The sequence below is a fragment of the Pogoniulus pusillus genome, chromosome 35, assembly GCF_015220805.1.
Source record: "Pogoniulus pusillus isolate bPogPus1 chromosome 35, bPogPus1.pri, whole genome shotgun sequence".
In the NCBI taxonomy this organism is placed as follows: domain Eukaryota; kingdom Metazoa; phylum Chordata; class Aves; order Piciformes; family Lybiidae; genus Pogoniulus; species Pogoniulus pusillus.
In genome coordinates this window covers 9,738,778-9,764,253 of record NC_087298.1, presented here as the reverse complement: position 1 = coordinate 9,764,253, position 25,476 = coordinate 9,738,778, and the positions used below count along the sequence as shown (strand labels likewise).

Below are 25,476 nucleotides of genomic sequence, written 5' to 3'. Positions count from 1 at the left end.
TAAAGTAGGGTCATCCACAGCAGGTTACCCGGGGTCACAATGTCCAGGCAGATTTGGAATCTCCAGAGGAGGAGACTCTACAACCTCCTCGGGCAGCCTACTCTGGGCCCCAGCACCCTCAAAGGAAAGGTAGTTTTCCTTATGTTTAGGTGGAACCTCCTGTGTTCCAATTTGTGCTCACTACCTCTTGTCCTAAGGGTGAGTAGGCAGACTAAAACAATCCACTGTGGACATCTCTGTGAAGAGAGAAGCCTATCAATAGAAGAAATGTGGTCCAGTGGGGAATGACAGAATTCCAGCTGACTTGCATCCTGTGAATGAAACTGCTCTGTTTTGCTAGACTCAGTCTAGCAAAAGCACTAGGCCATGGAGATTAAAATTTTGCTTATGGCAAAGCAAGCACCACTGAAATTGACTCTTCAGGTAGTGTCACACACCAGAGAATTTTAAAATATTGAAAACCAGCAAACTACTCTGAGGGAATTTAAAATACCTAAGACATATTCTTCCTTCTTCAGTGCAGAGAAGGTCGATTGTGCAGCCTGGCTGTTCACGTTCAGAAGAGCTAAAGCATAGGCAGTGATTGCCATTGTGAAGGGGCTTTGAGCAGACCTTGTGTTCTCCATCAGATAGTCTCCTGCTTTATTTTTAGCATCACTGATTTTCTGAAAAGATGAACAGGCCACAGCTTACATTTATGTTTAAAGAAACACATCTACCAGACAGCGTAATTGCATGTGATATCTTCTACTCTGTCTCTGATAATAGAGATCCAGAACTGCATTCTTCTTTTACTGATTTGGAAAGACAAATATTCACAAAACAAATAAATCAAAAAGGAAAAGCCTCTTGGTTTCTTTGAGCAAATGAACATGGGAGAAGCTAGAATCAGAACATGGCTGTTGGCTAACATACAAGTATCATTTACCTGAGTAGGACATATTTCAAATGACTTCACAATACCAATAAGAGAAAATGCTGTGAGATACAATCTGTTTTCTTTAGCTTCTTTGGGTAGTGTACCCTACAAAAGAAAGATGTAAATATAATTACACAGAAACAACAGTTAATTTAAATAAGTGAAACTTTCTACAGTGTAGTTGAGGAAACAAGAATTCCTGTAAGAAATACCAGTTTGGTTCAACTTGGAGATCTAGTGTCTCTTTTGATGGTAATATTTGAAAACAAGATGTAAATATATAAAGTTTTTGGCAAGCCAGAACTCTTATATTGTAAAATCAGAGAATGGTTTGGGTTGGAGGTGACCTTCAAAGGTCATCTGGTCCAAGTCCCCTGCAGTGAGCAGGGACATCCTCCGCTAGATCAGGTTGCTCAGAGCCCTGTTGAGCCTGACCTTAATATCTCCAAGAATGGGGCCTCAACTACCTCCCTGGGCAACCTGTTCCAGTGTTCCATCACCCTTACGGTAAAGAACATCCTCCTAATGTCCAACTTAAATCTACTCTTCTCTAATTTCAAACCATTGCCCCTCACCCTATCACTGCAGGCCTTTGTAAACAGTCCCCCTATAGCCCTCTTGTGGACTCCTTCAGGTATGGAAAGGCTGCTACTATATCTCCCTAGAGTCTTCCCTTCTCCAAGCTGAACCAGGTCAGCTCCCTCAGCCTGTCCTCACAGGAGAAGTGCTCCAGCCCTCTGATCATTTTCAGGGCTCTTCATGTCCTTCTTGTGTTGAATGTTTTTTTTAACTATTAAGAGGTGTCCAATCAGCTACAGAAAGGTTTGCAATAGTGTGCTATTTCTGAAATGCATTTAGACAAAGGCAAATCCTGCAAAACTGCACTGAATGGTGAAATGCAGCCTGAAATTCCTTGCATTCCTTAACCACATTATCTTCAGCTTTCATTGCATACACACAGAAAACATTTGGTTTTCATACCTGTAGTTTCACTGGGTGATAACCTGAAAATTCACTGAATGACCCATCTGGCATTTGGCAGTTCTCAATCAACCAGAGAAGTGAATTACAAATAGAAATTTGATCCAGATTTACATATTGATTAACTTGTCCAAAAATCCTTAAAGCAAAAGCTGTCAACCTGCCAAGGAAAGAACAATACTTGTTGTGATTATCAGCTAATCGTACATTGCTAGAGGTTAGACACAAGTATGCACTCTTTATGATTTAGGTGTGCTACATGCTCTCACAGTTGAAAGAAATAATGCAGATTAACTTTAAAATTAAGTTATGGGAATTAATTACTCAATTTTCAACAAGTATCCATTTCCATCTTTCAGGTAATGAACTCATTACATGCCCAAAGGATTCATTTTTCACATGCACAGAACTTAAGGAATATGCCTTTGAAGCCTCTGTAAGCCAACAGCATTTGCCATTCTGAAAGGCAAGACAGTGGCAGAGTTTCCCATAAACAGCACTTAGCCTTTCAGTGGTGTACTGGTGTGAATAAGAGGTATTTCTATTTTGTCCTTGCTTATGTCCCTGCACTTTGCCTTCCTTCTTCAAACTTGGGGTTCAAACTTTGCTTGAGCTTATGACTTCTGCAAGGACCCAAGCTCTATGCAGTCCTGCAAAATTCCAAGCCCAAAGTGAACTGAGAAAAATTCTACAGATCATCTTAGCTGTGTCAGTCCCTGACCAGTGACCCAGCTTGGTTGTACTGGTGTGAACTATGGACATAAACAAAAGATTTAGCAAGTGAAAGCATGCAAGCAAAGGATACTCTTCAAATGTATAAGCACCATTTAAATCTACTATCAAGCTCGCCTCCCATGTTTATTAGAAAGTATCAACCTTTAAAAAACAGTTATGACAGCAAATGAATCCAATCTAATCAAAAGCTCTCCTGAACTCACCAGGTACTGGCTTCTCCATTCTTCCACATGCTGTATGAGAAGTCAGCATTTCTGAAGGACAAGATGCTCACAATTCCTAAGGGATAGATTAGGCAGAAAATAAATTACAAAGAGATTTATATTAAAATTGCATTTGCTCACTCAGATTATCTTTCTCATTCAGCAATGTTTATGCACCTCTACAGCTCTGAAGCAAAAGAAGAAGGTAAGTTTTTCTACCTGCTTTCATCTTCCGCCTCATTTGTGTCCTTGAAGTGAAGGTTTCAGAACCAAGTATATGCCAGCTTTCTGACTTTTCCAGGTAGTGAAACACATAAAATACAGGGGCAATACTCATAAGCTCTACCTCTCCACTGCCCTTTGGCATGTTAGTAAGAATAGCAAGACTCTCAGGATTGAGGGTTGCAGCAATCACTTCACCCATAAGATATCCTGTGGAAATAAAACCCAAAATGAGATGATAAAAGTGAATCCATGGGCAGAATTTAAGTGGCATTTCTCGATTCATTCTAGGTAAAGCATTCAAAATGCCACACTGAAAGGTGATTTGCAAAGCCTCTTCTCATGTGAAGGAGAAGCTAAGAATAAATCCAGATAAATTTAAAGAAAGTAATAGGAAATAGGAAGAAAAGAACATAACATGGAGGAAGTACATATTCAACAGACTAAAAGTTTCAGTTCAGTTTACCTTTGACACTGACACTTCTGTCAAGTTTTGTTTTAGGGACCAGATTCAGTGGGATTTTGTATCGGAATTCCTGTCGTCTCTTGAGTAAACCTGTAATTGAAAATGTGTATACATCATATCACACCACCTAAATCAATGCATGAGTCAGATGTAGTTGCCAGATCTAACTATCTGATAACTATCTGAGAAATCACCAATAAAAATACCTGTGTTAGCTCAAAAATTAGAAATATGCATGCAAACAACACTGACTTTTGGAAAAAAGAGACACACAAACACTTCCATCTTTCTTTTGCCTTTTTTGTTAAGAAAAATATCTGATCTGGACCTAAACTTTGTGGTTCCAGATTGAGATCTGGTTAAATGTCTCCCTTGTGAGGAAAGGCTGAGGGAGCTGAGTCTCTTTAGCTTGCAGAAAAGGAGACTGAGAGGTGAATGCATTATTGTTTATAAAGACATGTTGGGAGAACAGAGCCAGGTTCTTCTGAGTGATGTCCAAGGACAAGGGGGCACAGGTACCAGCTGGAGCAGAGAAGATTCCATGTGAACATAAGGAAAACATTTTCACTGTGAGGGTGACAGAGTCCTGGAGCAGGCTGCCCAGAGAGGTTGTGGAGTCTCCTTCACTGGAGACATTCAAAAAACTGCCTGGATGCGTTCATGTTTGATGTACTCTAAGTGATCCTGCTCTGGCAGGGGGGTTGGACTGGATGATCACTGAAAGTCTCTTCTAACCCCTAACATTCTGCGATTCTGTAAACGAGAACATACTCTGTTTCCGTTAAGTACCTGCTAACTGGTTTTCAAGCACACTGAGAAAAGCTGTCTCATAGTAAAAGACACAAAGAAAGGTTTCTTTAAGAAATGAATCCAAGTAATTTTGGACACTATTTAGAGATGGATTTCTTAGTGAATGAAAGGACAATAGGAATAGTATTTCAGGAAGGAGAAATGTCAATTTTTTCACATCACAGACTCCTTGATCATGAATTAAGAACATGAAAAAACAAAGACACATAATCAGTTCTCTTACCATAAACACCCTGTGGATCCAAAGTGAAGCCTGCATTAAGTTCGTTCTTAACACCTTCTGGCTGATATCATGATGGGGAAAGAAGTAGAAAATGAAAACACTTCTGTTTAATTAAATATATTAGCTGAAATGACAGTTTAAGCTATAGTATTTTTGCCTTCAACACCCTTCTCAGTAGATTTCCTTAGCTGCTCTATATCCGTTCCACATATATTTAATCTAACATTCCATCTCTCAAAAGCTTGAGCAAATGTAACAAAAGATGTAAATAAAACCTGTAAGTATAAACTATACAGGAAAGTGTCTTGCTTAAGCAGTTGAAAAATCTGAATCAAATAACAGGATTCTCATTACTCCCTAAGTTATTACTCTCTCTCTCTCTGTGTAAAGTCTTTAGTGCAATTGTTATAATCGAGGTTTAAAAGTGTGTGTAGTGAAATATTCAGATGAGCATTTTTCCTCTGCATACAGCTCAGTGAATTCAGTGACATCATGTGATATTTTTTCATTCTGATAGTGTTCAAACTAAGTAACATTTGTATATTAACTATCTTTTTCATTTGAGATTGCATCAACATGAAATTCAAACCCACAACAAACATTTTGATTGTTCTTCTTACCATTACACGTAAAGTTTTAACTACAATTTCACTGCCTTTGGTTGTCTGCAGTGTGAAGTTGATAGTGTGAAGACCTAACTCCAAAGGAAGTATCCTGAATGTTACTGCTGCTGAAGAACCAGCACCTAGAGTCTTAAGATGGCAACTCCTCGATCCAGTCATTGCAGCATTTCCAAAGGAACAGATTCCATTTCCAGTGGCTACTGTAACACAGAACTGAAATGTTGAAAGATGTGAAATGTTTTGCCTCCAGGATAGGTACAACACCAGAGAAATCTTAAAGCCACTGAATTCCTGCACTCAGCTGTAATTCTGCTGTTCTGTTTAAAATGTGCAACTGTTACTATCTTTTAATTATTATTATTTTCACTTAAGACCATTAAGAAATAATCAGTAGCAGCACCAGGGAACCACTATGCTAGGCTCCCCACACTCCCCTGCTTCATGGAGATACCTTTGCTTAATTTACTTGAATATTTTTCAGTACTAATTCTGCACTTTTGTTTCATGTATTTCCTTTTATAGTAAATCCCTGCACAATATAACCTGTGAGCTCTGGAACAGGTCATTCAAAAATTAATCTCAGCACTTTCTGACAGTGTCTAAACAACTGAGGTAGAAAAAACGGTGGCTTGAGTTTCATGAGGCAAAGTTGAAGGGCAAGAGCATGACAATATTGTAATCAGTGGAATGGCAGGGAATTAAATAATTACTGATTGGATTTCATTGTTACATAGTTACATAAAGGACAAAACACTAATGGAAGGACTGGAGAAATATGATCCCAGGATCTGTTTATACTGGATACTCACAGGGGAAATGCTTTTTCAGTTTGTTAACCTTTCTGTAGAACTCAATCAGACCACAAATTACCTTAATTGCAGAACTTCTATGGTTATAAACTGATCCTTTTAACTCAATTTGTTCTCCTCGCACCAGAGAATACGGAACAGAAACACTCAGGAAGATATCTTTTACAACTTGTATTTCCAATGGTGCAGCAACACAGATACCTGAGAAAACAAAGAAGACAAAAGCAAGCTGTTTAATCCACCCTGCTGACAAACAAGCCTGAAGAGGTCTTCACAATCTTATAACCTTTACTGCAGACTTTGCGTTTTTCAGTATGTACTCTGAAATTGTCCAAGCTTTTTTAGAAGTGCCCAGGCTCTTGCTTGAGTATCTGTCAAGTTCCAATTTGCTGTCTCCCAGTCTTCACATATACTTGCTGACATACTAATCCTTTGGACTGCTTCTCTTTCTTCTCATGGGAAGAAATAAATCTGATGTTTGGACTACCATATATTTTGCACTACCATATCTATTGGAAAATGTGCTTCTTCCTCTGCTGATGTTCCTGAGCTATTGATAGCTGGACACTGTAAAGCTATGAGAGGGAGAAGTCACTCATTATTTGTTCTTATGGCCTTGGTCATTCTCACAGGTTGCTATTAAACACAAGTCAGGCTTTGTTTTCCAAGCCACCTGCATTCATAACAAGAACCGAAGTAATTTCATTCTCCTAAAATGCATTTCTGGTGCTTTCTTCTCTTGTTTGTCAACCAAAAATTGAACATTTTAGAACACTGACAACTGCAATGAGGAATTCTTCAAAATCCAAATGGAAAAGCTCCCTTACTCCAGAGCGTCAACCTAATTAGGCTGCAGTACTTACCTTTATCAGAAATGCCAACACCTTGTACTTCCCAGGTAGTCAGTGAATCAGGCAAAGTGACAGACAGAGTCTTTGACCTGTGTTTAGAACACTTACACATTATGAATAGCCATCTGTTAACACCAAAGCTAATCAACACAAAGACAGCATATGCCCAGAGCAGCCCCTGTATCTAGGAGAGATTTAGCTACAAGATGCAAAAGCATACTTAGAAAACAGGACTACTGGAACTTTGTTTGAATAAACTTTGATTTAGCTGACTTTTACTAAAACTGCTGCTTAGCAAGACTGAATGTGAAAGGAGAAGTAACTCATCGATCTGGACACCAGACAGCATATCCTGCATGGAGGTAAACAGGGCAGGAAGAGTTTGTCCAAACTTGCATTTTAGCACACATCTTGGGTACAAGTAAGGCTAGTCAGCTCACCTCAAGTTTAGTGTTTATTTTCTGTAGAACAAACGACTAAGTCAAATGTTGGTAACTGATCTGAGAAAAAACAGTACCTTGAAGAAACCTGGTGAACTTCCCAGAGCCAGCTCTCAGGGAAGTAGCTCCGCACTTCTGCCTGATCCAGCTCCAAAAAATGCTGAGAATCTGAACATAAAGTAAGTAAAGAGAAAAAAAACAAAGAAAACACCAAACCACCTGCCAACAGCCTTCCACCATTATCTTTTTATCCTGTGATACTGTATGATGCTTAGTTGCCTCATTAGTCCGGATAATGTTTTTCTTGTATCTCAACACCCCCAAGCAAACACTTGTGTTAATCTCACCCCATCTATTTACATGTGAACATGCCAGATAGATTAATTTATTAACAAGCAGTTATAGGGTGTGAATGGGAAGACAAAAAATATCACAGTCCCATTGATCTTTCCTGAGATGTCACTCATTGGCTAGTTTGGCCCTAGGCAAAGAGTTCAAATTTAGTATTCAAGTTTGGCATTGCTCTCACAGGCAACAGTGCTCCCTTGTTGCAGCTCTGCTTTTCCTAAAGACAGAGTACAGCTCTTGACACAAAGAACTGCTCTCCTTCCCCTCTCCATGGCTACACAACCAAGGTCTTTGGAGACTGGTAGATTTTTTTTTCTGGAATAAGCCTGACAAGTAATGGGAAGGGGTTAATAGATTAACAAAGCAACCACCTCTAGATTTACCCATGTCTGCTGTGTTTCACCCCATGTCAACGGGAGAGTTGAAGTTCTCATACTTACGCATTCTTGCCAGTATCAGAAGCTTATTGGGTTCTTCTTCTCTCATCTTGTTTGCAAATTCACAGCATTCTTTGAACACAGCAATGCACGTTGGACTGCTGCTAATTCGCTTAGCTCTGGTACTGCAAGTCTCAGAGATTGGATATGCTTTAACTCCATGCTTGCAGCACTTTTGGATATTTGGGTGTTTGTATTCAGATACTGGAACAATAACAAAATGATTCCTTTCCATCAGATGAACTTTTTATTTCCAGGTGCATCCCAACATGTTATACTGAGTATATTTTTAACATGTCCTGAATTTCAGTGAAGGGACAGATTTGAGGATGAACATAAACTTGTCCAAAGCTAGTGACACACATTTAACCAATACTGTTCTGAAACAAAAATATTAACAGGATGAGTTGTATTGCAGTTTAAGATTGTATAGTCAAAGGTTCTGCCAGGCTTGATCCCTGGCAAAGGCTTCCATACAGAACTATGAGGTTTTTGGGCTATGTCTCTTCAGAAAAAGAAAAGATCCTAAACGATTTTAATGTGTACTTAAATCTTGCTGGCTTCAAATTCAGCATGTGGCTAAGAGGCTTTATAAATGGGGCCCTCTCAAAAGCCATCTTCCATATTGTCATTTTCTCTCTCCACTACATTAAATTGATAACAATAATTAAAAGTAGTAGGCAAACACTCAGATTCTGGATTTCTAATAGATGTGATTTTTGTTCATCATATACTTCAAAAGATTTCTTGTTACCTTTTTTGTCTATCCGATCCTTGAGGTCAGACCGTTTCGGTCTTAAAACTTCAGAGCAAGCTTCATCTGTTCAATAAACAAACAGCTAAGTACAAGAGACTTAATCTGTGTTGTAGTAACACAACCCACTTGAAAATAATTCCACAAAACCACATTCCAAATTCGAGAGACTTTTTCCCCATTTGCTATTTTAATTACAGAAAAGCCTTTTCATTCCAGTTGCAGTAACTGATCCATAAGGCATTATGGTCTCCCCCCTCAATAATCATTAGTATATGCATTCTCTATTAATTCAAGTGCCAACAGAGTAAGTTAGAGTGACAACAGAGTGTTTCAGAAAAGGAAATCCACAATTTCCTGCTTCAAACAAAGGAATATACCTTTTTCTTGTGAATCATCAGCGTTTGCATTCGTTAAAAATGTAAGCCCAGTCTTTCTGAATACATCAACGTTGTTCTTTCCTCCTCCAGCACCACATCCAAGGTCACTCTTTTCCAAATCTAGTATTAACTGAAGGGAGAGGAAAAGCATCAGCAGATGACTAAAACATGAAATGTATCATAGAGTCACAGAGTTGTTTTGCTTGGAAAAGATCTCCAAGATCATCAAGTCCAGCTGTCCACCCAAGAGCACCACGGCCATTAAACCATGCGCTGAAAGTGCCACGTCCACACACTTCTTGAGCACCTTCAAGGATGGTGACTTTGCCACCACTCTGGGCAGCCTGTTCCAATGCCTGACCACTCTTTTGGTGGATGACCATGGGATGGATGAGTTAGACTCACAGATAGGCTACTTGAGACAGGAAGATATCCTTGCTTAATGGTATCATTTAGCAGTATTTGAGCTAAATTCAGCAGCATATACCATTCTACCAATGTATCTTCAAAATATAGCCTGGAAAGACTATAGGAAGAGCTAGGAAGGAGAATGCAGTCTCTGTGTCTCTGATCTAATGCTGCAACCTATTTTCAGCCACATCTGAAGGGTTCTGATGAGACAGCTCAGGTCTGTCTTTAAAACCACAAATTACTTTTACTGAAAATCAACACATTGTAAATTAATTCTTTTTATAACTTTAACCTGTTAGATTTAAACCAGCAATTTTTTACTCTGGATTCCTGCTTGTTCTGCAGCTTGTTTTAATTTGGTGGCTACTACTTAACTTTTTTCAGTGCTCTCTTTGCTCTTCTGGTGACTCCATATATTGCCTTGTCAATAGCTGACAAAGCAACAGAGGAATTGCTCTGTGTTTTCATATTAAGTGATACAACTTCTGCTGGACTCAGTATCTCTGTGCTTGATTGCAGCTCCATCTATAAATTGAAAACAAGTATTGGTAACTTTAAAAGCACATTGCTCCAAAATAAATCCCTCTGAAGGCAGACATGGCAAGGAAACATTGAAGAATTTGTGTAAATTCCAATTAAAATCTGACCATCTAACAAATGCACACCCACAAATTTTAGTGCTTGTTTCACTACTCACGTTAAGATTATTCCCACATTTCTGTTCCACATTCAGCCACATTGAATCAGCTACTAACTCGGCAGTTTGTTCTCCTGTGACTATGTAGTAAACAATAAGTCGTGCTGAAGGGACCATTTCTTGGGTTATCTTAAAACTTAGATGTTCATAATCCAAACTAGCAGTTCTTTTCTGAGTTCCAAAGGTGACTATCTTCCCTTTTGATATGATCTATAAGAGAAAAATGATGGAGAATACAGAAGTCAAACATTATATTTAAACTGTTTCTCATGTGTAATAATTATTTGCATTTTAATATAAACCAAAACAGACAAAAATGCATTTGGGACCACTGGCTCTAGTTCAAAGGATGGTAGCTCTCTCATAGAGTGTTAGAGGTTGGAAGAGACGTTGAAAGATCATCCAGTCCAACCACCCTGCTGGCGCAGGATCACCTAGAGTAGGTCAGGCATGAATGCATCCAGGCAGGTTTTGAGTGTCTCCAGAGAAGGAGATTCCACAACCTCTCTGGGCAGCCTGCTCCAGGGCTCTGTCATCCTTACAGTCAAAAAGATTTTCCTAATGTTCATGCTGCTCTGCTCCAGCTTGCACCCACTGCCCCTTGTCCTATCCTTGGACATCACTGAGAAGAACCTGGCTTTGTCCTCCCAACCCTCCCAATACTGCCCTTCACGTATTTATAAACTCATCCCTCACCCACTGAAAAGAAGTGCTGCAAGTTTTTCTCTTCCTGATGAAATAGCTCGAGACTAGAATATTTGTTCTCAATCCCAGCCTTGGTCAGATGACAATTTGAGACAACAGCGACTTAATATCTAAACACAAGACTGGTAACAATTTCTGACTGTAAGACTGGCAGATTGTTTACGGAAGGAGCAGTGGTCTGAGCAGCTGCATTCCATACTGAGGTTAGTTCTTGATTGTTGAGGTTTTTCTTCTATGACCACATAGTAAGTAAAAATCCAGTGTTTGCTGTGGAAACTTCTGCTACTTACCAAATAGCTGTAGTGATGTATGTTATTAATATACACACTGCGGGGATACACATTCATATTTATTGAATCCCCTACTTGTAGTGTTCTGTGGTTTGAAGCCCAGTCAATATACAAATAACTCTGAGTTGTTGATGAGTAAGACTTTGCTTCAAAGGTTTTACTTGCTTGGTTTTCATCTGAAAGGTGTGGATCTGCAGTTTTTACCTGAAAAGACAACATGTCTCACATTTTTTTAAGGAAAGCAGGAAATAAAACCCATCAGAACTACACATAAGACAACAAACCATGGCAATATTAAAATCATTCTGCAATATATTATTAACAAAGGTTAATAGAAGTCAACTCAGGTCTTCTGTGTTTTCTTCAATAAAAAGATCAATAAATACCAAGTTAAATATAAAATGGCAGTTAAGTATCAAATACCTCAACAGAGAAACAAAGGTTAATGAGATGCTTGCTTACATAGTGAAGGAAGCAGTCTGGGAGATTTTTTCCCACAATTAATTTAGATTTTTTTGTTTATCAATTCTTATGAAGTAAATGTGACAAATGAGGATACTGTTTCAGAACCATCTAATGAAGAATTCAATAGAGCAACAATGTTTCATTACAGCACATGCATATTCATAACTCTAACTCGATGAACTCTTTAACTTCTTAGTGTAAAAATCTTTCTATTAGTGTTGTACATTCACAAAAGCACAGAATTTAACCCTTAAAGAAATAAACTAATTGAACCATTTCACTCACTTGAAACTCCAATACTTTGCTATCAGATGGGATATTAGCAACAAACAAAGCAGTTCCATCATTTATGCTTGTCCTCCTTCTCCCAGATTCTGAGTCCTCTGCTATCACTTCAGTCTCTTCCAATTGCTCATTAATTGATTTTGCAGTGATAGTGACAGGGATATTTCCAACAAAGTGATCTACTGTATCTTTCACCTGCACCTGTTAATCAGAGCAGATAACACATCTCCAAAGAAAGGTGACATTTTTCAAGGAGAAAATTATCAAGCTGTTAAGCTTCTAAAATAGCAAGTTTAAAAGAAAGAAAAGGTAACAAATCAGTGGGGAAAAAAAAGAATAAGGAATCTGTATTCTGGGTTTTATGTTGTAATGTGCACCACTGCAGCTGCTGCTAACTAACCTTAATGAAGAATGGCAGTCCAGGCTTCACAAAAAGAGGAGTAGCAATCAAGAACAGTTTGTATGGAGATACAGCAAATATGACTTCAGCAAGTTCTGCTTCACCACTGAGGCCACCTAACAAAACATTTTAACAATCACATCCTCAATCTTGTGTTTTCCTCACTTGCCTTCAAAGGACAGCACAATCTGGCTGTTCTAGTGAAGTCCTTGCATTAAAAGTGCAAAATGGTATGAAAATAAACAGCCAAAAGATAAAAGCTTAATCACTAAACATTCTTACAGTGACAGACAGGTTGTTCTTCCTTATAGATTTCAGGAAGAAAGACTTCTGAATGCTAAGGAAAGTTTAATACTAGGAAAATTATCCATGTAATTTTGCTTTCTAGCTCTGCTGACATTTGCAGATATGTTAAAAATTAAATCAATTAAAAAGCAACTTACCTTTAGACTCCATCACTGATGCCCCAATATATAAATATGACCCATCCAATTCTTCTAGACTTGTAATGCCTATAGAACTCGCTGCTTTCTTACTATTAAAATTGATCTCAGCCACTCCATTTTCAATCTGGAAATGAAACAGAAATCATTATTTTATAGTCAGTAATTTAGAAATAATAAATAGATACTCTATTTGCAAATTCTGACTGCAGCATGTTTCTGTTGTCTACTTTCAGAGGAAATAAAAAGTGGAGTTCTTTTAATGAAGAATAATTGTTTATTCCCTAAAATTATTGGTAATTAATCAAGAAATAGAATATATTGCAAAGTCTGGATGCAGGCCCAACATGAGGTAGGAGTAACACAGAGATACTTTAACTAAATGAAAATGTCTTTTATCATTCTTCAATGACTAAATCAAAAAGGGCAGAGGAAATGACGGAGAGATGATTTGAGAAGCAAACACTCCCCATAATACATCAATATGTATGATGCTTGAGCGTGTCCAGAGAAGGGCAACGAGGCTGGTGAGAGGCTTTGAGCACAGGCCCTACGAGAAGAGGCTGGGGGAGCTGGGATTGTTTAGCCTGGAGAGGAGAAGGCTCAGGGGTGACCTTATTGTTGTCTACAACTACCTGAGGGGTGGTTGTGGCCAGGGGGAGGTTGCTTTCTTCTCTCAGGTGGCCAGCACCAGAAGAGAAGACACAGCCTCAAGCTACATCAGGGGAAATTTAGGCTCGAGGTGAGGAGAAAGTTCCTCACTGAGAGAGTCATTGGACACTGGAATGGGCTGCCCAGGGAGGTGGTGGAGTCGCCATCCCTAGGGCTGTTCAAGGCAAGATTGGACGTGGCACTTGGTGCCATGGTCTAGCCTTGATGATCTATGAGGTCTCTTCCAACCTTGTTGATACTGTGATAATATAATTCGGATCTGTTTGTCTCCATTTAATTTCTTTTCTTTCTTCTGTAATAGATATCATAAAGGTTATTTCAGAGAAATTTCAACCCCAGAGTTTGCTCAAGTGAGTAGTTGAATTGGGCTGAAATGACATTTTGTCTCAGATGCTGCCTCTGAGTCTCATTTGAAAGTGCATTTTTATCACCCCAGTGACAGTATTACGAAGGAAAAGCTGACGCTGAAGAGCTGTTGATACAAGCTAGGAGTTGGGACTCATTCTCATTAATTTTAATGGGTAAAAACTCCTGTGCAGTTGGGTTGATCCTGAAGTAAGCATATGAAATCTGCACAAATTAGGCATGCTCCCACTTACCCTGGTTACAATCATTGCAGAAGGCATCATTCTTTTTTCATTTCTGTCAATTATTCCGAACCGAAGGAAAACATCAGCGCTTGCAAGGTTTTTATTATAAAAGTATCTGAGAACAATATAATACAAATGCTTTTAAGATTACTTTAATGGCTGCAACAAAGCACTTGGTTTTGCAGGAGAATAATTTCCTAAGCAAGAGATAGAAAACAAATGCAAACATCTGTGCAGCTTTAAACATCTCTGTTGAAAAATAATTGTATGCAGCAGAGGATTGCGCTAACAGGGCTTGCTGAGGAAGAAAAGAGAACATTTCTTGGCATGGGAGACTAAACCTTCAGGTAAAAGAAGAAGAGAAAAGAAGTTTAGAATGCAATCCCAAATCTCCTTACCTAGCTTTCACAACAATCCTGAAGTCCTCAAATTTATCAGAACTAATGAAGTTGCTTTCTGGCTCTATGGCAATGGAAAAGCTTGGCATTGCTGAAAACGGAGCAGAAAAAAAGCCACTCAGAGGTGGTTTGAGACAGTAAGTTACAGACACTCAAAAAATATCTCTGCACAATCATCAAAGAACCATGTCAGCTTTGAGTCAGTTGAATTACAGTCCTACAGCCTGTCATCCTGTTCACAGTGAAGCATGAGTTGCAAAGCCTTATTCACAGTTGCAGTGGCTCCACATTTACATTAGCTCAGCTACCTCAGAATGACTCAGCGTGCTAAAGGACAGCTCTGTGTGGAGGCTTAGGCTGCAGTCACTGACTGCTTGCACTAACATAAGGGTGCCTAGCAAGAGAACAAGGAGAATGTTTTGAAGCTGAGGGAGAGTAGACTTGATTTCAGGAAGAAGTTCTTCATTATGAGGGTCGTGAGACTCTGAAATAGTTGCCCAGGGAGATTGTGGATGCCTTCTCCCTGGAGTGTTCAGTGCCAGCTTGGCACTGAAGCAGCCAAGTCTAGTGGAGAGATGTCCCTGCCCACTGCAGGGAGCTTGGAGTAGATGATCTCTAAGGTCCCTTCCCTAAGCCATTCTATGATTCTGTAAGATTGGCACTTGCCATCACACTGCATCCCACTGCTGTGTAGAAGCAAGCCAATGTTACCTCAAGCATTTCTGCACTTGCTTCCTCTGTGCTCTCTGTGATAGGACTTGCTCCCTGTGATAGGACAAGGAGCAATGAATGCAAGCTGCAGCACAGGAGCTTCCCCCTCAACACAAGGGGGAATTTCATTATTGTAAGGATGACAGAGCACTGGAACAGGCTCCCCAGGGAAGTTCTGGAGTCTCCTCTGGAGACTTTCAAAGTCTGTCTGGATACATTCCTGTGTGACCTGAGCTAGACTGTATGGTTCTGCTCTGGCAGGGGGCTGGACTCGATCTCTTTGGGTCCCTTCCAACTCCTAACATCCTGTGTTGCAGAGATGTCTCCAAGACAATTTAACTGAAAAACATCTCAAAATGAAGGTTTGCAGTATGGGCACACCTTACCATATTCCTTAACTTCAAATTCTGCAACAGCTGAAGTTACGAAATTCTTCTTGTACTTGGCTTCAATCTTCCAAATTCCATACCTACAAAACATCAGTGAACAAACTTTTTTCTTTGTAAGATGAAAATTAAGGCTGAAGATGACCTTACTACTGCTTAACAAGATTTCAGATTAATCATTAGGGAGAAAAATTCTGCACCAAGTTTTTGCACATGTTCAATGCCTACTTTATGACTATTATCAGATTTTTTTTTTATTTACAGACAGAAACACATTCTAAAGGCTTCAACTCTAACCAGGGGCATTAAGACATTATTTGCTTGCTCCTTTCACCTGCCAGTTACCACTCCTGAGGTTAGACAAATGCCTGTTTGTGGCTACAAGTCTGCTTTAGTGCTGCGAGCAGGACCAGCATGCAGCACCGACCTGATTTACCCTCATTTGGATGATTTTTGCTTTGCCACTAGAAGCACTCAGAAGGTATTTCCTTCATTTCAAATTGCTTTGCTTAAACCCACAGAAACTCTTTGTGCAGAGCATACCTAATGTGTCCACTTCCTATCTTGCCATGCCAAGAAACCCAATCCCATTTGCTTTCATGTACATATTAGATCCATTTAATTTCTGTCAGTTTTGTACCAAATTTTGCTTAGTGGAAGTTAAATAAGTCTTTTCCCCCAGTAATAAAAACACAGTAATGGCCTATTATAAATTATTTGCTTAAATAAAAGTGAACTCAACACATTGATCCTATTTACCCCAGGCTGCATCAAGAGGAGTTTGGCCAGCAGGGCAAGAGAGGTGATTCTGCCTTTTTTCTCTGCTTTTGTAAGGCCCCACCTTGAATAGTGCATCCAGTTCTGGTATCCCCAGCATAAGAAGGACACAGAGTTTGTGAAGCAAGTCCAGAGGAGGGCCACAAAGATGATCCAAGAGCTGGAAAACTTCTGCTATGAGGACAGGCTGAGGGAGCTGAGGTTTTTCAGCCTAGAGAAGACTCTGGGGGTCCTTATAGCTAGCTGCTTCAAATGCCTGAAGGGGTCCTACAGAATAACTGGAGAGGGACTTTTCAGGAGAGTATATAGCAATAGGGCAAGGGGGAATGGTTTTAATCTGAGGAAGAATAGGTTTAGACTGGATCTCAGGAAGTTCTTCAGTACAAGGGTGGTGAGACTCTGGAACAGGCTAATTTCTTGCGTAGACAGAGAATGGGCACGGGCATCTACACTGAAAAATGTCTTTGTAATGTGTATCAGTCAAGGAACTGGCTCAGAGATATTTCTCACAGTTCTCTCTCTGGCTAGAGCACTGAGGCACAACTGCAGTTTACCTAATATCCTACAGAAACACAGTTCCTACAATCACTTAGCCATATAGCACAGTGATAAAAAATCTGCAAGTCTACAGTTAACACATACTTAGTTTCAAGAAGGAGACATCATTAATCTTCCTTCAGAAAAAAAATGAACTGATGCTTATTTCCTAATACAAAGTAAATCAGGCAAACCCCCTTTTTTCCCCAAGCACCTGCTAGCATCCTTCTGCCAACTCGGTGAATCTTCAGCACCCTCTCAAGACTAAAAGGAGAACTGACGAAATATTGATTTTGTATGGAATAAAAATAATTGCACTGTTTGTAATAATAATGGAAAAATACTGGTGATTGATCTGGACATATGAAACACAGAAGTTTCCCATCCCTGAAATCAATACATCTTTGACACTGATTCTATCTTTATAGTAGAAAGCTTTTGTTACACTTTCATTTTTAATTGAGTGTGATAAACCTACCACTAATGGGTTTTTAATTTCAGTTTTATCATCAGTATTTTCACTCACTACATCTCCTCACTTTGTCTCATTTCAAGTGAGAACATGCCACCTATGTGAGTGCAAGCTTCCCACTTGACTTCAGGAGACAAATGTTACTTGGGAAGGCAACTGAGAAGGACAACACTTGGTCATAAGTTCCTTATTTATATCATGATCAGCCCCCATGTGAAATGTTAGAAATCTCCAAGTTTCAAGTCATGTATACTCTGTATATCAAGTAAAAGAAGCCCTGAAAGTGTTTGACAAGGCAGTAGTATGTTAATAATTCTTAAAAAAACACTAAATAAACCTACTTAGGATTAGGAGGAATCTTGAAATCAGGAAAAGAAACTATTCCAGTGTAATCTTTTTCTTCTGTAATATCCACTTTTACTCCTTGAGGATCCTTTAAATGATAACAGGAAAGAAGCAGCAGTTGTAGATCATTCTCAACAAAGGGAAAATCTTTATTTTGTGGATTTCATTTTCGTTTATTCTAAGAGTTTTGCCTATTTCACAACACAAAACCACAAACATTTGTAGAAACAGCTCAGACTGAAATTCTGACAAAACTTTTTACTGTGGTTCCAAGAATTAAAAGTTGTTACTACACAACACTTAAAATTGCTATAAAGCTGCTGTAATAAGAAGACTATTAATGGCTAAAAATTAGAGTATAGTAGATATGATCATTTTTCTATCTTAGATGAAGCAAGCAACAGTATGAAAAGAATACATGGTTTAAAATCCTTCAAAAATCCTTTCCAAAGATATTACAGATATTTTTTTTTTCTATCCCCCCCTCCCCTTCTGTAACAACTTCAGATCTAGGACTTGAAAACTTCAACTATGCAAAGTTACTTTTAGACCTTTTAAAGGATGTCTGGCTACCTGCAAAAACAGCTAGCAGTTTTATTACCTATTGATTACATCACTGAGTTACCACCTAACTATATTTATTGGTTTTGTAATCTACAGAATATTAAGATTAAATTCAATTACAACTTACCACAAAGGTGAGGACAATTTCTTGATATGCTGGCTTCAGTTCATCATTCAGAGAGTAAACTCTGACTTTCACTGTAAGGATTGTGACAATAAATCTCAAAGTCATACCACTGGAGGGATCTTAAAATTCTCACAAAAACAACCTTTTATACTAAATAACTTTATAATTTAGTATTGACCTGTTGTTTAGGCAGAGTCACCTGCACTACCACTCTCTCCCACTGAATCATCTCAGTGCCATGTAATTTTTCACCATCACAATCCCAGCATATCACTTTTGCAGAAGAAAGAGCTCAGTCTACTTGAAAGCAGTGATTCAGTCATCATTTCTTCACAAACAGCTTTCATATATTCCCAGGAAAATCATTCACTCTTTGTGCCACAGATTACTCAGGGTGTAGGGGACAGGGACTGAGAAGTAACTGCTTGGGAGAAGTGATGAATTCCTGCAGTATTATCATGAATAAGTTCAAAATCTTATTCTGCTGATTCAGAAAATAAATAGCAGCCCACAGCAACACAGCATAACCAAGAGCTTAAAGGACATTTAAATCCTCATTCTTTGTCAAAAAACACTTTAAAAATTAAATAACAGGCAAGAGAAAGAAGCATTCTTTACCTGACTGATCAGGAGTATAAACTGGTTTGTCTGTATGAATAAAGAGAAACCCATTCTCATAGGAAATAGGAATTTCTTTCTGTCTTGTAAAATGTGGAGAAACAGCTTCCAAATACACAAAGTTGTCTGAATTCTGTCTTTGTGGTAAATCTGTTGGTCGAAGCTGGGGAGGGGTGGGGATAAAACAAACATTAAAAAAAATATTAACTTTAATTTTTTTTTCTCTACAGTGTATTTTGTTGAGAAGAATATCTGAAGAGTAATTACTATCCTGCTTTTAATTATCATTAAATAAAAACATCAATGCCCACAGGGGGAGGTGTAGGCTTGATATTAGGAGGAAGTTCTTCACAGAGAGAGTGGTTTGCCATTGGAATGGGCTGCCCAGGGAGGTGATGGATTTACCATCCCTGAAGGTGTTCAAGAAAAGACTGGATGAGGCACTTAGTTCCATGGTCTAGTTAACTGGATAGGGCTGGGGGATAGGTTGGACTGGATGAGCTTGGAGGTGTCTTCCAACCTGGTTGATTCTATGATAAGGGTTTGTTCTTTCTTATATCACAGATGACAAACTGATAGATTCACAGATTACACTGAATTGGGAAGGCCCAGCTACAAGGTTACAAGATAGACACGTTTAACTTTAGTGCCATTCCTTTACACTCATTTTCTCTAATGTAATTTTAATTTCAGACAAACCACAAGGAAATAAGCTACAGGTGGCAAACAGAAATTGGAGCCCTTCCCAATTTAAACAGCTGAAAACTCTCCATAATCTACTTCGACACTTAAAACTAAATGTGACAATAAAAACACTGCAAGGGAAGTCTGAATTCCTTACTCTTAAAGATACAGCATCTTGGAATTTGTTGGCTGGATTTAAAGAAATACGTCCAGAAGAATAAAGAGTAAGCTTATCTGGAAAGCTTTTTAGGGAAACTTTGACTGGAAATTCCTCCTCATAACCAAAAGCTTGAACTACAACTTTCTCAGCTGCCCCAACTCGGAGGATCTTCGGTGCTGTAAGGACATATCTGTTATGGAATATAAAACAATATCAAAGTAAACTAATTATATTTCCTTTGGACTTTTTACTACTGTTTGTAGTTCACTTATGTACACACTGTTAAAGCAAACAAGATAATTAGGTTAAGTTATTCTAGGCCAACAGCTAAAACCAGGAGAACTTCAGTCACAGTAGTTATTACAAAGTCTGTAATGTAATCTTATCAAGTTACACACCACATAATGTCTGTGATTTGATTTTGCAGACACACAGAAGCATCTCTACTAAACCAGGCTATTTGCATGGAAATAACTAACCCTTTTATCCCTTTTGCCAAGTGAAACCCTGAATCTTCCTAATAATACACTTAAATGTTTTTTTCTACCAGTAGAATCCTTAATGAAATTAACGAGGGAATTTAAGGTAAAGGAAAATGGGAACACATAGTTGCAGAATTACTCTAATTTCTTCAGAACTTTATAAACTGAAGTATGCATCATGCTGCAAAGGACCAGCCAAGGTTTAGTACCTGACCACAGAGTACACATGAAGTATAAATGCAACAAGCCATTTGATATATGTGCAGCATCTCCTTTTTCTGAGATGCCAAAAGCACTTATTTTGGCTGCTTTCTAGGTACCATTGCCAGAAGGCACAAGAATCAAAACCACACCACTAAGTACAATTGTAAAACAGACATTTAAGTAAGAGCTTTCATCACACCTCTAGCAAAGTATCTGCCCTCAGGCACTGCATAAAAAGCTAATGAGCATCAGCTTCATTTAACTTTTTCTGCATATTTGTGGCAAACAAGGAGATGATTCTACTGCTTCTTTGGCAGCAAATCCAGTAGCTCCAGATGCATCAGTCCCACAGACACTAGTGAGACCTTTGCTTGTGAAACACATCACTTTGGCCAGTGCCTTTTGCATTGCCTCTACCTAAATTCTGTATCTATTTACCTAAAACAGCAGGACAACAATTAGATAACAGTTCCAGCAAATTCTATATTTGGTTTACTTACGTTTTCTCCTGGCTAAAAGCTGTTCCAGAAAATAGCAAAACAAAAAGATATATGAAACCAGCCATAGTGTCTATGGCAACAAAGAGCAAAGCATAGATGCTAGTGAGCCTGCATTAAACTGCATTCGGCTTCTGCTGTAGGTGAACAGAAATACCACCAGCACATTTCACAGTTAATAATTAACTGGAGATAATGTTTTACCAAAAACCTGCTGCCCCCTCCCAAGGAAGCTGAGACAGCTCAACTTAAGACTTCTTTTAACTTGAGATTTCAGGTTTTTAATATATCCAGAGCAATCCTGTCTCAGCCCTCCTCTCTGATAGCTACACACAGACACAAAAATACTTTCACAGCAACCAAAGAACCCCAAGAAACAAAGCAGCAGTTTGCTGTTCAGGAAATATCTTTTATTTAAATCAAAGTGATTTAAAGTTTGCATCTGAAGGAAGAGATGCATTTGAATTATGTCAGTGTAATCACTAATCTGTTTAGACCAAGTGTTACCATTATTTTCTTTTTTGCTTTGACCTAACTCTTCACTTGAAAACTTTTAGCCTTTTATACTCTTGATGATGACAACTGAGTACTTCCATTACAAGCAAAACTGCAGTATGAAAATATTAGGATGGACTGCATCTAAAACATGTACTATTTTTGAAGAGCATTTGCAAATAAACCTACAAAATACTGGTGACAGAACTTTTGCATGCTTGATAAGCATAAGACCTCAAGGCATAAGGTTATGTAAAGTCAAACTGAAGTTGTGAAAGACTTCTGAAGTTTAAGCAAACATCACAGCTTACCTTTACGGGAAAGACATTTTACAAACTATTTCTGATCAATACAAAATTACAAGAAGGCCAACTGGGGTTTCTCGACAGATGTTATAAACTATGGGGGAAGCAACAATATATGGAACAAAACCTTATGAAATAAAGAATCACAGAATTAACCAGATTGGAAAAGATCTCCAAGATCATCGAGTCCAACCTATCACCTCGCCCTTTTAATTAACTAAACCATGGCACGAAGTGCCTCATCCAGCCTCCTTTTAAACACTTCCAGGGATGGGGACTCCACTGCCTCCCCAGGCAGCCCATTCCAATGCCAATCACTCTTGCTGTGAAGAACTTCTTCCTAACATCCAGACTAAACCTGCTCTGGCGCAGTTTGAGACTGTGATCTCTTGTTCTGTCACTGGGTGCCTGGGAGAAGAACCCAACCCCACCTGACTACAGCCTCCCTTCAGGTAGTTCTAGACAGCAATGAGGTCTCTCCTAAGCCTCCTCTTCTCCAGGCTGCACACCCCCAGCTTCTCCTCACAGGGCTGTGCTCCAGGCCCCTCACCAGCCTGGGTGCCCTTCTCTGGACATGTTCCAGCACCTCAACATCTTTCTTAAATTGAGGAGCCCAGAACTGGACACAATACTCAAGGTGTGGCCTGGCCAGTGCAGAGTACAGGGGCAGAATCATCTCCCTGGTTCTGCTGGGGACACCATTCCAAGATGCCATTTGCTCTCCTAGCCACCTGGGTACTGCTGTCTCATGTTCAGTCAGCTACTAGCACCCCCAGGTCCCTTTCTGCCTGGCTGCTCTCCAGCCACTCTGTTTCCAGCCTGTAGTGCTGCTAGGGGTTGTTGTGGCCAAAGTGCAGAACATGGCACTTGGACTTGTTAAAACCCATGGCACTGGACTCTGCCCAGCTATCCAGCCTGTCTAGGTCTCTCTGCAGGGCTCTCCTACCCTCTAACACATTGACACATGCTCCCAACTTGGTGTCATCTGCAAACTCACTCATGGTGGACTCAATCCCCTCCTCCAGATCATCAATGAAGATATTAAACAGGACTAGGCCCAGCACTGATCCCTGAGGCACACCACTAGTGACAGCAGCCAACTGGATGTGGCTCCATTCACCACTGCTCTCTGGGCCTGGCCCTCCAGCCAGTTTAAACCCAGCACAGAGTGCCCATGTACAAGCCAAGGGCTGCCAGCTTGGCCAGGAGCTTCCTATGGCAGACAGCATCAAAGGCCTTGCTGAAGCCCAGGTAGATGACATCCACAGCCTTCCCCACATCCACCAGGCAGGTCAGCTGGTCATAAAAAAAGAGATCAGCTTGGTCAAAGTGCTTAATATTATTAAAAATAATGCCCCAATGTCTATGACTAAATACCCCAAACCATCCTACATTAATTTTACGTGAGTGGTATGTAAACAAGGAGCAAACAATGAAGATCATTGGAAAACACTTCAGAAATCTAACAATATCCTGAAACATCTTTACAATCTAATTCTGTCCCTGCCCTGCACTCATTGTCAGATATAGCCTAGAGATCCTGATCTCAGCAAAGCATTTGACACCACAGCCTCCTCACGGCTAAACTGAGGAAGTGCGGTCTGGATGATTGAGCAGAGAGGTGGATGAGAACTGGATAAAGGAAAGAAGCCAGAGAGTTGTGGTCAATGGGACTGTCAAGTTGGAGGCCTGTATCTAGTGGGGTGCCACAGGGGTCAGAATCCAACATACTCATCAGTGATCTGGGTGAGGCAATAGCGGCACTGTCAGCAAGCTTTCTGATGGTTCAGGCTCTTTTGCTTGGAGAAGACTGAAGAGTGACCTCATTAATGTTTATAAACGTGTGAAGGGCCAGAGTCAGGAGGATGGAGCCAGGCAAAGACAGAACAAGTGGCAACGGGTGCAAGCTGGAGCATAGGAGGTTCCATATGAACATAAGGAAAACAGCAGGAGCAGGGAGGTCATTCTACCCCTGTACTCTGCACTGGTTAGACCACACCTTGAGTACTGTGTTCAGCTCTGGGCCCCCCAGTTTAGGAGGGACATTGAGATGCTTGAGTGTGTCCAGAGAAAGGCGACGAGGCTGGTGAGAGGCCTTGAGCACAGCCCTACGAGGAGAGGCTGAGGGAGCTGGGATTGTTTAGCCTAAAGAAGAGGAGGCTCAGGGGTGACCTTATTGCTGTCTACAACTACCTGAAGGGTGGTTGTGGCCAGGAGGAGGTTGCTCTCTTCTCTCAGGTGGCCAGTGCCAGAATGAGAGGACACAGCCTCAGGCTGTGCCAGGGGAGATTTAGGCTGGAGGTGAGGAGAAAGTTCTTCCCTGAGAGAGTCATTGGACACTGGAATGGGCTGCCCGGGGAGGTGGTGGAGTCGCCATCCCTGGAGCTGTTCAAGGCAAGACTGGACGTGGCACTTGGTGCCATGGTCTAGCCTTGAGCTCTGTGGTAAAGGGTTGGACTTGATGACCTATGAGGTCTCTTCCAACCCTTGTGATACTGTGATTTTCACTGAGAGGGTGACAGAGCCCTGGAGCAGGCTGCCCACAGAAGTTGTGGAGTCTCCTTCTCTGGAGGCATTCAAAACCTGCCTGGATGCATTTCTGTGTGACTTACTCTAGGCTCTGACAGGGCTTTGCAGTGGATGATCTTCAAGCTCCCTTCCAAACCCTAATAGTTTGTGATTCTGTCATTTTTCGAACTTTAGATTTCACACCTAAGCATAGATTCCAAATTAACACAGCACAAAACCATTACAAGAGACAACTCTGTGAAAATGGTCCAAGTTCAGGCACACTGCAAGGAGCTTATGATTGAATGTGTTTAATTCCAGTGCTACAGTGTGCTTGAATTAAATCCATCTACATACAATAGTACGCCAACATACTACCAGACATACAGATAGCTGAAACACAGAACCAATCTGGTTGGAAAAGACCTTTGAGATCATCAAGTCCAACCTATCACCTAACATTATCTAATCAATCAAATCATAGAATCAAGCAGGTTGGAAGAGACCTCCAAGATCATCCAGTCCAACCTAGCACCCAGCCCTGGCCAATCAACCAGACCATGGCACTGAGTGCCTCATCCAGGCTTTTCTTCAACACCTCCAGGGATGGTGACTCCACCACCTCCCTGGGCAGCCCATTCCAATGCCAATCACTTTCTCTGAGAAGAACTTCCCTTTAACATCCAGCCTAGACCTCCTTAGGCACAACTTGAGGCTGTGTCCCCTTGTTCTGTTGCTGGTTGCCTGGGAGAAGAGACCAACCCCACCTGGCTACAGCCTCCCTTGAGGTAGTTGTAGACAGCAGTGAGGTCTGCCCTGAGCCTCTTCTTCTCCAGGCTGCAGTGCCTCAGCTCCCTCAGCCTAAATGCATGGTACCAAGTGGCACATCCAGTCTCTTTTTAAACACTTCCAGGGATGGGGACTCCACCACCTGCCTGGGCAGCCTATCCCAATACCAACCACTCTTTCTGCAAAGAATTTCTTCCTAACATCCAGCCTTAACCTCCCCTGATACAGCTTGAGACTGTGACCCTTGATCTGTCACTG

The 25,476-nt window shown here is 40.2% G+C and overlaps 1 protein-coding gene across 1 annotated transcript in view; it reads right to left on the bottom strand.

Annotated features, from left to right (window-relative positions):
- Positions 1 to 25,476, bottom strand: part of C5 (complement C5) — a 35,740-nt gene that overhangs the window by 8,081 nt on the left and 2,183 nt on the right. Inside the window, exons 4-31 of the mRNA XM_064170944.1 lie at positions 23,102 to 23,217; positions 19,936 to 20,128; positions 19,095 to 19,257; positions 18,477 to 18,547; positions 17,782 to 17,873; positions 15,655 to 15,737; positions 14,558 to 14,648; positions 14,169 to 14,274; positions 12,898 to 13,024; positions 12,455 to 12,570; positions 12,055 to 12,255; positions 11,305 to 11,508; positions 10,310 to 10,519; positions 9,988 to 10,137; positions 9,202 to 9,331; positions 8,822 to 8,887; positions 8,071 to 8,271; positions 7,360 to 7,450; positions 6,855 to 6,931; positions 6,053 to 6,192; positions 5,180 to 5,395; positions 4,560 to 4,620; positions 3,527 to 3,616; positions 3,058 to 3,270; positions 2,839 to 2,914; positions 1,901 to 2,060; positions 929 to 1,024; positions 494 to 665 (exon numbers count right to left, since the gene is read on the bottom strand). Coding sequence (XP_064027014.1) covers positions 494 to 665; positions 929 to 1,024; positions 1,901 to 2,060; positions 2,839 to 2,914; positions 3,058 to 3,270; positions 3,527 to 3,616; positions 4,560 to 4,620; positions 5,180 to 5,395; positions 6,053 to 6,192; positions 6,855 to 6,931; positions 7,360 to 7,450; positions 8,071 to 8,271; positions 8,822 to 8,887; positions 9,202 to 9,331; positions 9,988 to 10,137; positions 10,310 to 10,519; positions 11,305 to 11,508; positions 12,055 to 12,255; positions 12,455 to 12,570; positions 12,898 to 13,024; positions 14,169 to 14,274; positions 14,558 to 14,648; positions 15,655 to 15,737; positions 17,782 to 17,873; positions 18,477 to 18,547; positions 19,095 to 19,257; positions 19,936 to 20,128; positions 23,102 to 23,217 — 3,712 coding nt within the window. The remainder of the gene's footprint in view (positions 1 to 493; positions 666 to 928; positions 1,025 to 1,900; positions 2,061 to 2,838; positions 2,915 to 3,057; positions 3,271 to 3,526; positions 3,617 to 4,559; positions 4,621 to 5,179; positions 5,396 to 6,052; positions 6,193 to 6,854; positions 6,932 to 7,359; positions 7,451 to 8,070; positions 8,272 to 8,821; positions 8,888 to 9,201; positions 9,332 to 9,987; positions 10,138 to 10,309; positions 10,520 to 11,304; positions 11,509 to 12,054; positions 12,256 to 12,454; positions 12,571 to 12,897; positions 13,025 to 14,168; positions 14,275 to 14,557; positions 14,649 to 15,654; positions 15,738 to 17,781; positions 17,874 to 18,476; positions 18,548 to 19,094; positions 19,258 to 19,935; positions 20,129 to 23,101; positions 23,218 to 25,476) is intronic.